At 42.4% G+C, this 17,010-nt stretch overlaps 1 protein-coding gene across 4 annotated transcripts in view; it reads left to right on the forward strand.

Annotated features, from left to right (window-relative positions):
- LOC141148224 (uncharacterized) overlaps window positions 1-17,010 on the forward strand; it is a 63,352-nt gene that overhangs the window by 20,032 nt on the left and 26,310 nt on the right. For all 4 annotated transcript variants that reach the window (XR_012245186.1, XM_073635470.1, XM_073635472.1 and 1 more), the window contains exons 4-5: window positions 3,600-3,650; window positions 14,387-14,443. Coding sequence is in view for 3 of the 4 variants with exons in the window: in XM_073635470.1 (XP_073491571.1) it covers window positions 3,600-3,650; window positions 14,387-14,443 (108 nt within the window). In the remaining variant the exon portion in view is untranslated. The remainder of the gene's footprint in view (window positions 1-3,599; window positions 3,651-14,386; window positions 14,444-17,010) is intronic.

The raw sequence follows: 17,010 nt of genomic DNA on the forward strand, positions 1-17,010 counted from the left end.
ACCTGCTTCCCGATTGGCCGGGAGAAGGATCAGTGCTGCAACAGCAAATTTTCATTCGCTGTTGCAACACACCTGGGTGGGCTCCAGACGCAATGCTCTGCGTCCCGAGTCCACCCTGTTTTGAAGCTTATGGCTCTAACCAGTGCTTCAAAAAAACCCTGGTCACTTTAATTCATATGCCCGGTGACCCGAAAGGGGCCAGACACATGAACAGGGGGCGGGCGCAGCGGCAGTGGATAGATTAATGCTATGCATGGATCTATCCATTGCATATAGGGGGTGGTGAGGATAGGAGGGGCGGCGTCCGGGGCGCCCCTAATGGACGGGCCGTCCCTGCATTAGGGGTCAAAAGAGGGACAGTTGGGAACTATGTATTAGTTATTTTCACATAAGCCATTAATTGATCGTTGTTTTGCTTTAGATAAATAAATTATTAAACCGAATCTAGGCAGTGCCCATCTCCACGTTCCCTGCACAATGAACAAAGAATTTCATGAATGGGTAATGACTCCAACTCTATATCTGGGTGCTAGTTTTAATGAATCTAGATCATTTTGTTGTTGTTTTGGAGATAGTAGGGTATTATTAAATCCCCCTCTCAGTTTTCTTTTATTGTCTATCCCATCAGCAAAGGTTTGCCTTTACTTTATGTCCCCAAGACACTGCAGTAAGGTGATCTCTCCAAAGTGAAAGCAAGGCTTCCACCAGAATAAGTGATTTCCCCTCCATTCCTGTTCCTTTGACAACTTAAATGCCGCGTACACACGACCAGACTTTACGGCAGACTTGGTCCGGCGTACCGGAGTCCGTCTGACAATTCGATCGTGTGTGGGCTCCAGCGGACTTTTTTTTCTCAAAAGTTTGACGGACCTAGAAATGAAACATGTTTCAAATCTGTCCGACGGACTCGAGCCCGGTCGAAAAGTCCGCTCGTCTGTATGATAGTCCGAGGGACAAAAACAGGCACTAGGGCAGCTATTGGCTACTGGCTGAACTTCCTTGTTTTAGTCCGGTCGTATGTCATCACGTACAAATCCGTCGGACTTTGGTTGATCGTGTGTAGGCAAGTCCGTTCTTTCGAAAAGTCTGCCGGACAAAGTCTGCCATAAAGTCTGGAGAGTGACTGAATACAGCTGTGTTTACCATCGTACATCCAAGAATATTAAGAAAAATATATGTGTATTGGGATTTTACAGCTAACCAGACTATTCATTCATAAAAGTACAATTTTTTTTGTCACATATTATCAAACATCTATTAAAGATACTAAAAAAATATAGTGCTCTCCATTGGGGATGTCTGATGCTTTTTTGGTATCTGACAGAGGTAGCATTATAATCTATGGTAGCCTTTTTCAACCAGGGTGCCCAGGAACCCTGAGGTACCTTGAGGCTTCTTCAGGGGGGTGCCTTGAGGCTTCTTCAGGGTTGCCTTGGCAAAATGGCTAAAAATTGCATACAAGCCAGCAGGTGGTTGAAGCCTGCCTTTCAGTTACACAAAGACATGGGTTTTCATTGTGCACCATTATGACCTTCTAGACACTGTCATCCTAACAACCAATGATGACATCAGTTGATAAGGAGGATGTCTGTCACCTCCACAGCATCCTCTTTTTGACCCTCCTCTGCCCCTCTCCCTCAGCACTGGGGTCACATTAGCTAACTGATGGAGAGAAACTGAGGGAGAAGAAAAACATTGGAATACCAGTCAGTACCAGTGTGGGAAAGTGTATTTGCTTTAACCACTTAAGGACTGGAAGGATTTACCCACTTAATGAACAGGCCATTTTTTGTGATACGGCACTGCGTACAACGGCACTGCAATGGACAATTGCGCGGTTGTGCGACGTTGTACCCAAACAAAATTGTTGTCCTTTTTCTCCCACAAGTAATTTCTTTTGGTGGTATTTGATCACCTCTGCCGTTTTTATTTTTTGCGCTACAAACAAAAACATGCAACAATTTTGGAAGAAAAACAATATTTTTTCTTTTTGCTATAATAAATATCATAAAACAAATGTAAAAAAACTAATTTCTTCCTCAGTTTAGGCCAATATGTATTTTTCTACATATTTTTGGTAAAAAATCCCAATTAGCCTATATTGATTGGTTTGCACAAAAGTTATCGCATCTACAAAATAGGGGATAGATTTATGGCGTTTTTTATTATTATTTTTTTTTTTTTAACTAGTAATGGCGGTGATCTGTGACTTTTAGCGGTACTGCGACATTGGGGCGGACAGATCGGACACTTTTGACACTTTTTTGGGACCAGTGACACTTATACAGCGATCAGTGCTATAAAAATGCACTGATTACTGTATAAATGACACTGGAAGGGAAGGGGTTAACACTAGGGGGCGATCAAAGGGTTAAATGTTCCGTAGGAAGATGCTTTTTAACTGTGGGGGGAGTGGACTGACAGGGGGTAGAGAGCGATCGCTGTTCCTGATCACTAGAAACAGAAAATCTCACTCTACTGCCCTGACAGAACGAGAATCTGTTTGTTTACAGATCCCCCTCTCTGTGGCATGATCGCGGGTGGCCGGTGGACATTGAGTCCGTCAGGTCCTCTGATTGGCTCCCCCGCTAGGGAATGGGTACGCGCGTGCCCACAGATCGCCATGTACGCACCCGATGTACAATGATGGCGATTCACGCAGGAGAGCCAACTGACCGCAGTACAACTGCGCCGGCTGATCGGGAAGTAGTTAAAAGAATAAATCACCTCTAACGTTGGGTGTCCTAAATGTGTGGATGTTGCTGCATTACATAAAAGTATTAGAATAGTTTTTTTTTTACATTTTTGGAATGGGGTGTGTCGAGACTGTCTATAATTTTAAAGGGTGCCTTGAGATTGTCCATAATTTTAAAGGGTGCCTTGATATTACCTATAATTTTAAAGGGTGCCTTGATATTACCTATAATTTTAAAGGGTGCCTTGATATTGCCTATAATTTTAAAGGGTGCCTTGAGATTGTCCATAATGTTAAAGGGTGCCTTGATATTGCCTATAATTTTAAAGGGTGCCTTGACTGAAAAAAAGTTTGAAAAACACTGATCTATGGACATTGATCTTTGCAACTTTCTACACAACTTTGGACCTCCATATTTCACCCTAGCCTGTGACCTTTTAATGGTTGAACGGCTTCAATATCTGCTAAGAGTGGAGCCTGTGATCCTGTCAAGCAAGATGTCCCTGAACCATCTGCATGGTAGTGGGCGAGCGTTCCCCTAATGTGATGAGTTTTTATCATAAATGTTCAGTGATCCCTTAGGTTCTTCTGTATCTTGTTTCCTTGAAGAAGAGAATATCTCAAAACGTATCGTACTATGAGAAAACTATACCCAACTTTTTGCTTTGATCACTTATCATTTTAACATTTATCTTCGTCATTTGTAATAGATATGTTATATGTGACAATAAAAACTGTATTTTTATGAATTAATAGTCTGGATGCCTGTAAAATCCCAATCCACAATTTTTTTTTTATCTTGATACATTGATCCGAAGGGATGATGGCATTCCTGGGTGAAAACACTCAATGTTTGTTCTAATTGTATATCCAAGAGTGAATCTCATTTTTCCTTTCTCTATAGCCCCCAGACAACGGAAAGACTCCTCCTCTGACTCTGATACACAAAATAAAGGTAAGATAACACAAGAACAGTAATAGTGTTGCAGAGATAAAAAAATGAAAGGTGCATTTTCTCATAGGGATAATATAATGAAGGTTTAACAGAACAGTCTAACTAGGGTTTCTAAACTTACCAAATCGGGTTAAGAGAAACATAATACATTCTTTTTTTCCTATGTTTTTTTGCTCTAACAGCTTACGTTTCTTTGGAATGCTGGACCACCTACATATCACTTCAGCTACTGTAGGTTTCAAGATGCACTATATTGTCAAAAGTATTGGGACACCTGCATTTACACGCACATGAACTTTAATGTCATCCCAGTCTTAGTCTGTAGGGTTCAATATTGAGTTGGCCCACCCTTTGCAGCTATAACAGCTTCAACTCTTCTGGAAAGGCTGTCCGCAGGGTTTAGGGGTGTGTCTATGGGAATGTTTGACCATTCTTCCAGAAGCACATTTGTGAGGTCAGGCAATGATGGTGGACAAGAAGGCCTGGCTCGCAGTCTCCGCTCTAATTCATTCCAAAGGTGTTCTATCGGGTTGAGGTCAGGACTCTGTGCAGGCCAGTCAAGTTCCTCCACCCCAAACTTGCTCATCCATGTCTTTATGGACCTTAGTTTGTGTTCTGGTGTGCAGTCATGTTGGAACAGGAAGAGGCCATCCCCAAACTGTTCCCACAAAGTTGGGAGCATGAAATTGTCCAAAATGCCTTGGTATGCTGACACCTTAAGAGTTTCCTTCACTGGAACTAAGGGGCCAAGCCCAACCCCTGAAGAACAACCCCCCACACTATAATCCCACCTCCACCAAATGATTTGGACCAGTGCACAAAGCAATGTCCATAAAGACATGGATAAGTGGCTTTGGGATGGAGGAACTTGACTGGTCTGCACAAAGTCCTGACCTCAACAGAACACCTTTGGGATGAATTAGAGCGGAGACTGTGAGCTAGGCCTTCTTGTCCAACATCAGTGCCTGAACCCTATGGACATAGACTGGGATGACATTAAAGTTCGTGTGAGGGTAAAGGCAGGTGTCCCAATACTTTTGACAATACAATGTATATCACAAATTGCTGTAGCTAAATAGATGAAAATTGAATTGTAAACAATTAGTTTATTTGCATGATTTAAAATCATAACATTTCTCTGTCTTGGTTGTCTAGCATGATACATCCAATCATTAAGATCACATGACAAGGAATGACCCTAAAGGTCGTTGATCTAATCCACATGAGCAAGCCCAACAGGAAGTTGTCAGTGTACTGGGCCAATCATCCATTGCCGGGACATCTCTTGTGTTGGCCTTGTGCAGCTGCTGGGCAGGGAATGCGTCAGAAGTTTATGTTTGGCCCGGGGTTCACTTATGTGGGTTAGGACAAGAATCCAAACACAGCCTAGCTCATTCCTATTAGGAATTAGCAGGCTTTATTTCCCTGAAATGTTAACAAAAATTTTGAGATTATGGCAAAATCTGGCCATTTTGATGAATTGCATTTGATTAAACATAGAAAATGTTTTAGCAACTCTTCAAGGTGGAATGGGCCTTTAATGGCCCCTGAGAGTTGCAGAAGTTTCTTTCAACTGCCTTCAACAAGTGAAACTGAGCGTTTTGGCAAAATTTGCCCAACAACAATATAAGTTCATTTTTACAATGTAATATGTTCATTTTACAAAAATGACTTTGTTTATCCCTACACATGACAATAAATAATTGCCATCTCCTACTGATTAAAGCACTTACAGTAGGTGCCGCCGATATTGTGTTTCCAGCGCGATAGGATCGCGCTGGAAATCACTGCTGCGAGGCTGTGCTTCTCGCGCTCGCCGCCCCCACGAGATGCAGCATATCCATAGGAATGTATTGGGGGCTGCGAGCCGGAGGAGCAACATAGCTCGGCACTGGCTCCCGCGACGGGGCTCGTGGTTGTCAATCTCGCCGCTAACAGTGGCGAGATTGACACAATTTTTATTATAAACATGTAGGATTTTTTAACCCCATTACAACCACGTAACACATATGCCCCATACACACGGTTGGATTTTCTGAAGGGAAATATTCGATGGGAGCTTGTTGTCGGAAATTCCGACCGTGTGTAGGCTCCATCGGACATTTTTCGTCGGAATATCCAACAAACAAAATTTGAGATCTGGATCTCAAATTTTCCAACAACAAAATCCGTTGTCGTAAATTCCGATCGCATGTACACAATTCTGATGCATAAAGTTCCACTCATGCTCGGAATCAAGCAGAAGAGCAGCACTGGCTATTGAACTTAATTTTTCTCGGCTCATCGTACGTGTTCACCGCGTTCTTGACGTTCAGAATTTCCAACAAGATTTGTGTGACCGTGTGTATGCAAGACAAGTTTGAGCCAACATCCGTCGGAAAAAAAAAAAACATGGATTTTGTTGTTGGAATGTGCGATCGTGTGTGTATGCGGCAATACTGTATATGCAGCATTCAGGAGATGGGCTTTAATCCTGGGCACTGCATATACACTGCCTTTACACGCACATGAACTTTACTTTCAATCTTTTTTATTGAAAATAAGCAAATATATGAAAACAAGCAAGATAAAACCATCAGAATGTCAATGAACATGGAGTTGAGAAACACATAAAAAAGAAAGAAAGAAACATTTGGTTACCTATAACCATGTTGTCCACCTGATGGGAGAACAATTGTCAAATGAAATACAGACCGGTCACAACAATGATCACGACATATTGCAAAGGCCACTGTGTCATAGGAAGGTGGGCTCCCGAGGAACCGTGCGCCGATTTAATGGTTGTGATACTAAGAGTCCATCGGGGCCTAGCCAACCAGGGGACAGAGCGGCTAAAGTGTTCAAAGTCACTAAGATCATCTGGGATGGTCAAATGCCTAACCAATATTCCAATGAGCCATCCAAAGGCTTCTCTGCCTCCTAAATCCCCTACAGGATTAGGGTATAAATTGGGTGGAGTCCAGTTACTCCTCCCCAAACCTGTAAACATGAAACCTCTTGGGATAGGCGGGGCAGAGATGCCTAGCCATGTTGGCGGCTAAAGTCAACCTAGTTTAACATGAGGAAGAGTAGAAAGCTAGAAGGGAGAGAGAAGAAAAAAGAAGGAAAGCAGAGAGGATAAAGAAGGAAGATAAAAACAAAAAGGAAAGATAGTCAACAAGGAGGAGGACAAAAGCACCCTAACCATGGCTATGGCCTTAAAGAGGTATTAACGTAAGCTTCCCAAGGCTCCCAAATAAGTTCAAATTTCTTATCTTGTAATACATCAACCAAACAGGAGAAGGTCATCCGCAAACAGGGCGCATTTATGTTCAGTCAGTCCACAGGACACTCCCCGAATATCTGGGTGAGTTCTGATAGCTATCGCCAAGGACTCAATGACTATAGCAAAAATTAAGGGTGACAGGGGGCAGCCCTGGCACATGCCTTTTGATATATTAAAAGGTTAGGAATAATATTCTTGTAAACGCACCTGGGCACTGGGTTTGGAATACAGTGCTCTCAGGGTTCACAAGAAGTATGTGTCAAAGCCCCACCTTTCCAAGACTTTAAAGATATATGGCCAGGCCACTGTGTCAAAAGCCTTCTGTAGATCAACAGTCAGTAGAAAGCCCTCTTATGGTGCTCCCCCATCCCAACGGATCTCTCCGTAGGTGCTCTCCGTATCTAGTCTAGGCCCTGTCTTCCCGGGATGAACCCCGCTTGGTCCTTATGGACATATTCGGCAATAAACACCAATAGTCTGTTTGATAACATTTTTGTTAAGATCTTTAAGTCAGTGTTTCTCAACTCCAGTCCTCAAGGCACCCCAACAGGTCATGTTTTCAGGCTCACCATTATTTTGCACAGGTGATTTGATCGGTTTCACTGCCTTGGTAATTACCACAGCCGTTTCAGAGGGAAATCCTGAAAACATGACCTGTTGGGGCGCCTCGAGGACTGGAGTTGAGAAACACTGCTCTTAGTCATTATTAATCAATGAGATTGGTCAATAATTACTAATGTCGCTAGTGTCTTTCCCGGTTTGGGGATGACCATCACAAAGGCCAAGTTCAGAGCTCTGTCCATGGGAGTCCCTGCCCTAAGCAAGTTGTAGAACCTGACAGAGCAAGGGTGGAAGCAAAAGTTTTGTAATAACAAACTGTAAAACCATCAGGGCCCGGTGCCTAGCCTCTCCTGAGAAACTTGATCACCTCCAGGACCTCCAGTTCCGAAATCCGTTTCTCCAAGCTAGAATGGTGTTGGGAGGTCAATTTCGGAAGGGGAAGATCATTGAGGAAGTCAGAAGCACTAGAGGTAGAAATCAATTTGTCTGCTTTATATAATTTGGAGTAGAAGTCTTGGAAAGAGTGCATGATGGTTGTTGGGTTTTGGGAGAGAACACCTTTAAGGAATGAGAATGATCACAGTTTAGGTGTCAATCCAGATGCAAGTCTTGGACCGATCTTGTCTTTTTGAGAGTAAAGATGCACACCTGACCACCTGAGGCTTTTTTTGGCCTCAGTGGTTGGGGCTAAATTTAGTAGAAGACGAGCCTCATCCAATTTAGCTAGTGAGGTTTTGAAAGGGTGCATTTGTGGGATTTGCTTATGCTAAAAAAGACCTTCTCTAGTTTGTCTATCTTAGCCCTCCTCTCCCGCTTAAGTCTGGAGGAGGTCTGGATAATTTTACCTCTGATCACAGCTTTATGAGCTGCCCATATAGTTTCTGGGGATATGTCTTCAGTGTCATTTGTGAGGAAATAATGCTTAGGTTCCTTCCCTAAAAGAGTGCACTGGACCAGGTCACTGAGGAGCGACTCACTGAGTCGCCATCAGAAGGGGCCGTTTGGTCTAGATGGCCATGTCAGCGTAGGGAGCACTAGCACATGGTCTGAAAGGAACATGTCTCTGATGAACGCCTTAGTTGCCAATGGTATGACTGAGGTGGGAACAAAGTTGTGGTCTATCCTGGCCTAGGTTTGATGGGGGCTGAGAAATGGGTGTACAGTAGTCATCAGATTTAGGATTGAGTTCCCTCCAAATGTCTACTAATCCTAGTGAGTGCAAGACCTTAGCAATTTGCATACTGTGTTTCAGGAGGTGTTTAAGACAGGATCTATTCCCCCCTGATTTGTCGAGGCTTTGGTCCAAGGCAATGTTGGAATTGCCGCTGAGTACCAATATTCCTTCTGCTTTAGCAGAGATGATAGGGGCCAGCTCAATATTGAAAGCTGCCTGACCACTGATTGGGGACATAATAAGAGATGACGGTGTAGACTTTACCATCAATAAATTCTGTTAAAATTATGTATCAAACATTAAGGGCCTCACCACCTGAATCAAAGAGAAGTTTAACCGCTTAGAGAAGAAAATGGCTACCCCTCTTGTTTTATCTTCGGCGTTTGACAGATAGAATTCTGGGTATTTCTGCTGGATAAATGAAGGAATGTAGTTGCTGGGGAAATGTGTTTCCTGTAGCAGTAGAATGTCTAACTTTTGTGAGTGTTAAAATTCGAACAGCTTACGTCTTTTGACTGGAGAATTCAGCCCTTGAAATTTATGTGATGCTATCCTAAGTGGAGGGGTGTCTGGATCAGATGTGGTCATGGATCAGGAGGGGAAGTATTCCCTCTAGAAAACAAAGGTCTGAATCCATGCTCTGGTTGGTAAGCGAATAAGCCCGGGAGCTGGGAACAGGTATCTTCCTTCGTATGGAAGTTCCTTGATGGCTGTAATGAGAGAAAAGAGAGAGAACCAGGCCAAAGGCAACCTTGGAAAGAAGGAGAGAAAAAAAAGTAAACAGTAAGACAAAAACATAAACTAAAACCCACAACCAAACCCAGTTAGATGAGAGGGGACCGGCCCTCTTCCAACTAACAAAAACCTTGAAGACTTGTCCTCCAAGCCTGGGGAAAATAGTTTACTGTGACAGGAGGAAAATTTCATCCTGCAGAGGTAAACAGAGGAGCATTAACCACTTAACCCCCGGAAGGATTTACCCCCTTCATGACCAGGCCATTTTTTGCGATAAGGCACTGTGCTACTTTAACTGACAATTGTGCGGTCGTGCAATGCTGTACCCAAACAAAATTGATGTCTTTTTTCCTCCACAAATAGAGCTTTCTTTTGGTGGTATTTGATCACCTCTGCGGTTTTTACTTTTTGCGCTATAAACAAAAAAAGACCGACAATTCTGAAAAAAAAAAACTATATTTTATACTTTCTGCTCTAATACATATCCAAAAAAAAAATAAAATAAAAAAAAAATGTGTTCATCAGTTTAGGCCAATATGTATTCTTCTACATATTTTTGGTTAAAAAAAACAAAAAACAATAAGCGTATATTGATTGGTTTGTGCAAAAGTTATAGCGTCCACAAAATAGGGGATAGATTTATGACATTTTTATTATTTTATTTTTTTACTAGTAATGGCGGCGATCAGCGATTTTTAGCGGGACTGCAACATTGCAGTGGACAGATTGGACACCTAACTGACATTTTTTACACTTTTTTGGGAACCACTGACATTATTACAGTGATCGGTGCTAAAAAATATGCACTGACATGGTACTAATGACACTGGCAGGGAAGGGGTTAACATCAGGGGTGATCAAAGGGTTAAATGTGTTCCCTGTTTGTGATTACTAACTGTATGGGGGGCTGTGTGATGGGGAAAACACACAGATCCGTCTTCCTGCTCAGTGTCATCCCCTGACAGAACGGAGATCTACTTTGTTTACTTTGGCAGATCCCCGTTCTGTCTCTGCGGGGAACGATCGCAGGCAGCCGGCGAACATCAAGTCTGTCGGACCCGCTGATTAGCTCCCCCGCTGGCCAACTGGCCAAGCACGTGTGCCAACGCATGCTAGTGCACAAATCGTCGTATTGGTATGTCGAATTTTTACAGCCGAGCCACCTTGCCGCAGTACATCTGCAGTGGGTGGTCGGCAAGTAGTTAAACCTGCTCCAGCCTAGAGCATGTGGGAGACTCCCAAAATGTATGGAGGAGGACCTCAATCCAATAGAAAATCTGTGGTCAACTTGAAGGAGCTGGAGCAGTTTTGCAAGGAGGAATGGGCAAAAATCCCAGTGGTAAGATGTGGCAAACTCATAAAGACTTATCCAAAGCGACTTGGAGCTGTGATAGCCGCAAAAGGTGGCTCTACAAAGTATTGACTTTAAGGAGATGAATAGTTATGCACATTGACTTTTTTCTGTTATTTTGTCCTATTTGTTGTTTGCTTCACAATAATAAAAAAAAAAACATCTTCAAAGTTGTGGGCATGTTCTGTAAATTAAATGATGCAAATCCTCAAACAATCCATGTTAATTCCAGGTTGTGAGGCAAAAAAATACGAAAAATGCCAAGGGGGTGAATACTTTTGCAAGGCACTGTAGTTGAATGAAAGTAACCATTACTAGATATATTGTGTATATCATGACCTGGATAAATGAGAAGCTTCAAAGAAATTGTCAGACGTTCTAACCCTTCCCTGAGCAAATGAATGTGTGTCTAGACTTTTGGTTGTCCCCATTAAAGAAATATTCCATTACTAATTACAATGAAAGGAAAGTGGTTCAGTAGACAACAATGAAATAAGTTTCAGGATATACCTGCCTCATAAGATAAAGACATACATGTGAAACATGGTGATTAACGCATAGATCATGTGTAGGTTGATTCAGTTTGTAATGGTAGTGACTCACTGCAGATCTAGAGCTTTCCACTCCTTACATAGCTAGTCAGTTTAAAAAAAAAAAAGAAAACAGACACAAGTCCAACTAGCTCAACCAATAGAAGAAAAAAAAATAGATAACCTCTTGGGAGGATGTCACTTACATGGTCGGAGGCTAAAGTGATGAGAGGACTTCCCTTGTGGCCAAGTTCAGAGTAGGGATGAGCTTTGAGTTCGAGTTGAACATCGGGTGTTCGCCGAACAGCAAATTTTATGGGTCGTTCGCGGCAAATTTGAGCACCCCATAATGCACTGTAAGACCGCAGTGCATTGCTGAATGATGATTAGCCAAAGCATACACCTGACCTGCATACTTTGGCCAATCACAGCACGCTCCTCAGCGAGAGCCATAATTGGCCAAAGGCAGGGTGGCTTTGGCCAATCATGGCTCAGGAGGGCTAAGTCCATGCCCCACACTATATAAGGCTGCTTACACAGCACCCGTATAGTGTGTTATAGTGGACGGAGATAGAGAGATTGAGCTAGATTAGGCAGACAGGTTAGTAAGTTAGTGGCAGTGTAGTGCGATGTTAAAAAAAAAAAAAATACCCATCATGTCTGGAAGGCCTCTAAGGAGAGGCAGACGCTCACAGGTCACTAAAAGAGGGCAAGCAGCCTCTGAAATAATATTTAACAGCAGGGCCCGTTTCTGCACCCAGCAAGAGTAACTGTGAGGGGTTACCGTGTTTTGCCACCACCAACACCTAAGGCCCAATTTTTCATCAGAGTATATAGTGCAGTCCGTATAGTATATATACTGCAGTTCAGAGTATATAGTGCAGTCTGTATAGTATATATACTGCAGTTCAGAGTATATAGTTCCCTCAGTGTAGTATATATAATATAGTGCAGGGTATATAGTGCAGTGTACACTATATAATATAGTGTATTGAACTGCTTAAGGGGAGCCCTATGACAGAATTAGGAAAAAAACGGCATGGGTTCCCCCCTGTCCATACCAGGCCCTTTGAGTCTGGTATGGATTTTGGGAGGATCCCCACGCCATTTTTTTTAAAAAATGTTGGCGTGGAGTTCCCCTTAATATCCATACCAGACCCGAAGGGCCTGGTATGGACTGTGGGGGGGAACTATACTTATTTTTTTAATTATTTTTTATGTATATTGCCGGGATCTGGCAATACATTACAGCCGTGAGCAGTTTTAAATGACATTTTTTCCTTTAGAAATGTCATTTTGCTGTGGTACTTTTCTAAACATGGGGAAAATGTGCTACTTTACAGGCAGACTAAGGGGACCCCCAGGCACAATATTTAAAGGAATATTTCATTTTTATTGTTTCACTTTAAGCATTCTTAAAATCACTGCTCCTGAAAAAACAGCCGTCTTAAAAACGTTGTTTTGCATTGATACATGTTCCCTGGGACAGGACCCAGGTCACCAGACACTATTTATGACAATAACTTGCATATAAGCCTTTGAAATGAGCACTTTTAATTTTCCACATTCGTGTCCCATAGACTTTAATGGTGTTCGCATGTTCGCACAAATTTTTTGTCTGTTCGCATGTTCTGTTGCGAACCGAACCGGGGGGGGTGTTCGGCTCATCCCTAGTGCAGAGTAATAGGAGGGTGACAAGAGGCGATGAGCACAAAGAAGCATGGTTTGTCAGCTGTGATATTGATGGATGAGTCAGATGTAATGGGGAGCTTTCTGAATACAGAGTTGGGCTGGGATAGCAGCTGGACGAGGGTGGCACTCTGGATGAAAAGACAGTTCCGACTGGCAGGACTGGACAGGAGATGTACTCAGAAATTTGAGCCAAGGTCACTTGTGGTAATCAGGCAGAAGCTTAAGCAGAAGCACAGTCAGAAATGAGCCAAGGTCTTGCACAGGAAGAAAGCAGGAGCACAGTCTGTGGGAACAAGTAGAGGTCAGAGTCAGGAGAGAAGCAGAAGACAATACATCTGCATGCATTCCTGTGCAGATGAGCGTGGCCATGTTGGACATTGATGACAGGGCTTCCCTGATGACTAAGTGCAGAATGACAGAAGGGTGATAGGAAGTGCTGACCCAAAAGAAACAAGTGTCTGTGTTGCTGTCAGACAAGTCAGCTGTAATGCACAGCCTTCTGAACAAAGAGCCAGGCTGGAGGCTGGCATGGCAGCTGGACCAGGGTGGAACTCTGGATGAGAAGACAAATCTGACTGGCAGAACTGGACAGAAGACATAGTCTGGAACTTGAGCTATGTCATGTTAATCAGGCAGGAGCTTAAGCATAAGCACGGTCAGGAACAAGCCGGGGTCATGCACCGGATGCAGGCAAGTGCAGAGTTCCTAGGAACAAGCTAAGGTCAGAATCAGGAGAGAAGCAGAAGACACATTCCTGTGCAGATGAGCTCGGCAATGTTTGACATTGGCAAGTTTGCCAGGCCTTTGCACATTCCTCTTCTAGGTTAGCACCCTGACAGAGTAGATATTTGTGATGATAGACCCCTTTTTCCAAAAATGTGCCTTGAGACCGGGCTCAGTTATCTCCAGTGGATTGTTGCTTCCATAATATGGGACACCATGGGCCAACCAGAAAGTCTTCAGTTTTTTTTCTCATCCGAAAGCTGAATATTTGCTCAGACCTTGCTATACCAAACTGAGTCTAATGTGAGCCATACCACATCTAAACACCCCCAGGCTGCAGGATCTGCCGTCAGGTACCTACAGTAAATAGAAAGTTGGTCTCCTCTGACACATTTGGAGTTACCTTATCTACAGAGGAAACATAGAAGTCATATAAGGCTTCCCAGTCGTTCACCAACTCCAGCAAGAAGACTGTTACAAACAAAAAAACTTTACCGAAGCCTTAGGAAGCTGCAAACTGCTCATAGTTTGGGGGTAGTGAAGTTAAATCCATTCAGATTCAGTCTGATGGCACTGCTCCCAAATGATTATTAATCAACAGGAGGCAGAGAATAAATGGTTTTATCAGGGATTTTGCCTTTTTTACTGATACCTTCTCTTTCCACGATATAATTAGTCATTCAATTTTAATCCCTTTCATTTCAGTTCAAAGCCATCTACCTTTAATAAACCCGCGTTTGTACCAACCTGAAGACATTCCAGGTAACGATCTGCTATATACTCTCTATGCATATTTACTGCATACCATATTTATTGTATATTGTCTTCTGTTTGCTGATGTAACACTTTTTATCCACAATAGTAATTGATCAATGACCACTAGATGGCAAACCAGGCCACCAAAAAGTGTTGCATCTTGTTGAAACTATTTTTTGAAGTTTTGCAACTTTAATAAAACTCTTGAGTGCTGCAACCGTTGGTTATTTCTCTATATTTAGGGTAGGATAGCCTTGTTGTATAGCCCTGACTCCACCTAGCCTAGGGACAATTCACATTTGCACCTTCACAGCTTAACAATATACAGTCTATAGTAAAGGTTGGAGGAGAATTTAGTAATTTCTGCTCAGTTTACAGGTCGAAGAAGAAGAATAGACCTGCTGGTGTTATCTCAAGTTCATTCGTATGTTGCATTTGGGAAACCTGGAGACCTGGGGGTTGATTTACTAAAGGCAAATAGGCAGTTTTTAAGGGAAATGTTTTACAGAGCTTAGTGTATGAGATGAAGTTCTGCTGACTTCCATCATCCAATCATGTGCAAGCAAATATGCTGTTTTTCTAGGATATGATTGGATATTCTTTGCAAAGCGGACATTCACATCACTCACAAAGCTCTGGGGATAATATCCTTGCAAAGTGAACAGTCTATGTGCCTTTAGAAAATAATTTCCTGGGACGTATTACTGTTGTAAGTCATGGCTAGAAGAGAATGTGCCAGATTGCCTGGGGTTGATTAACCTCTTCCCTCCCACCTTGACATCCTGTTATCTGGGCTATTAGGTCTTCCTACTCATGTGACCCCTGTGATTAGCTGTCATGTTGCCGGCTTCCTGAACATTACTACACACAGAGAACTGACTTTGACAACTCAATCTTTGTTCTGGGACTGATAGGAGAATGAGAGGGCACATGTGCACAGCATTACAATTCTCTTTGGAGCCCCCAAAGGTGTCCCAGATCTGTTACAATCCTATAGTGTATATTAAAAAATGGTATTTTGCGGTGCGCCGCTAAAGTGTTCGGGTTTGGCATGAAGAAAAAGTGGCAACCCTAGAGTGCACATTGAGTGCTCTCTCAGCACAGAAACTTCTATTGCCCATAAACACGTATGTGTGGGGTGTGGGCATTAAAGCCCACCCTTTTTGCCACTATACATTTGGGTTATGTGGGAGGTAAGAGGTTAAAGGCAAAGAAGCTGTTCACTTTGCATATGAAGGTGCATTTTACAAGGGAATTTGCACTTTGCAAGGGAATCTGCCCCAGAGAACATGGTGAAGTTTCATTCTGCAAAGAATTTTAATTTGCACATAATTGGATGATGGAAGTTAACAGATCTTCCCCTCATTCGCTGAACTCTGGGGGCAAATTCCCTTGTAAAGTAAAAAAACAGAAAATAAATACCGCGCTGAAACTAAAAATAGAACAAACAAAAACACCAAGCTGCAGCTCAATTTTGTAGGATATGAGTCAATCTTTGACGAAACGTACGTCGGGAGGCAGACATGCTGACGTCATCACGGTGTAGAGGTTGTGTGTGGACGCGTGTCTGCGAGCCGGCCGGCATTCCCTTACGAGCTTTTGATCTTCTGCTTTGTTGTAAGTGCATAATCTTTATCTACAATAAAATCTCTGGTTTATGGATTCACACTATGGTGAGTTTCATTTTATCCTCCCGTAACCTGGATCGTTGGTCCATCCATTGAGTCATGATCTTCCGGTGTATCCTCACCCTAATCAAGTGATTTACTGCTGGTGCTGATCTGACATCCGGATATCAATCTAAGATTACAGGCTTGTTATTGCTTGCCCTCTGGTAAGCGTGCATTTTGTACGGTGGAGGTTCACTATCACTGGTGTTTTTCATTTTGCACAGAAAGGATTGATTTATCAATATTCACTTCACTGGACTGTATATACCCATTTATATTCTTCACTGGACTGATTTTTATGTTGTCCCCTTGTATTTAGGGATTTATCACTATATTCCTTATTTGTTAAGATTGTTATATTATGCTTATTTGGGTACTTATATCAATTTTATAGCGCAGCTCTCTACTTCTTCTATATCCCTTGTAAAATGCAAATTCTCTTGCAAAGTGAACAACCTCCTTGCCCTTAGCGAATCAACCATGTGTGTCAGAACTTGTGATGGATTGGACTGGTTCGGTTAATACAGGCAATCTGTGCTTTATGCTTTCAGTACACACCCATCAGAAAGCTTACCCTCAATGGAAGGCTGGCTTCCCTCACTCATTAGGGTTTCCCATTTCTTTCCAGGATCCAAAAGGAATTTTACTTCCCATGCTACATAAAACTAGGTCCAGTAAATGATCATTTTATCTGAATATTTTTTTTTAATTAATATATACCTGTATCTTCCTACAAACTGTAAAAAAGGAGGAAGGGGCAGGCCGGACTTTTAAGTTACCAAAAAGTGGAATAATCAATCAATTTAGAAAAATATCAATTTTATTTAAACAATTCTTTAAAATCGCATTAAACATTTACAAGAATCACGTATTATTTCTTTTGACATGTACAACCACTTCTTA

The sequence above is a fragment of the Aquarana catesbeiana genome, linkage group LG06 (assembly GCF_042186555.1).
Source record: "Aquarana catesbeiana isolate 2022-GZ linkage group LG06, ASM4218655v1, whole genome shotgun sequence".
NCBI classification, from domain to species: Eukaryota; Metazoa; Chordata; class Amphibia; order Anura; family Ranidae; genus Aquarana; species Aquarana catesbeiana.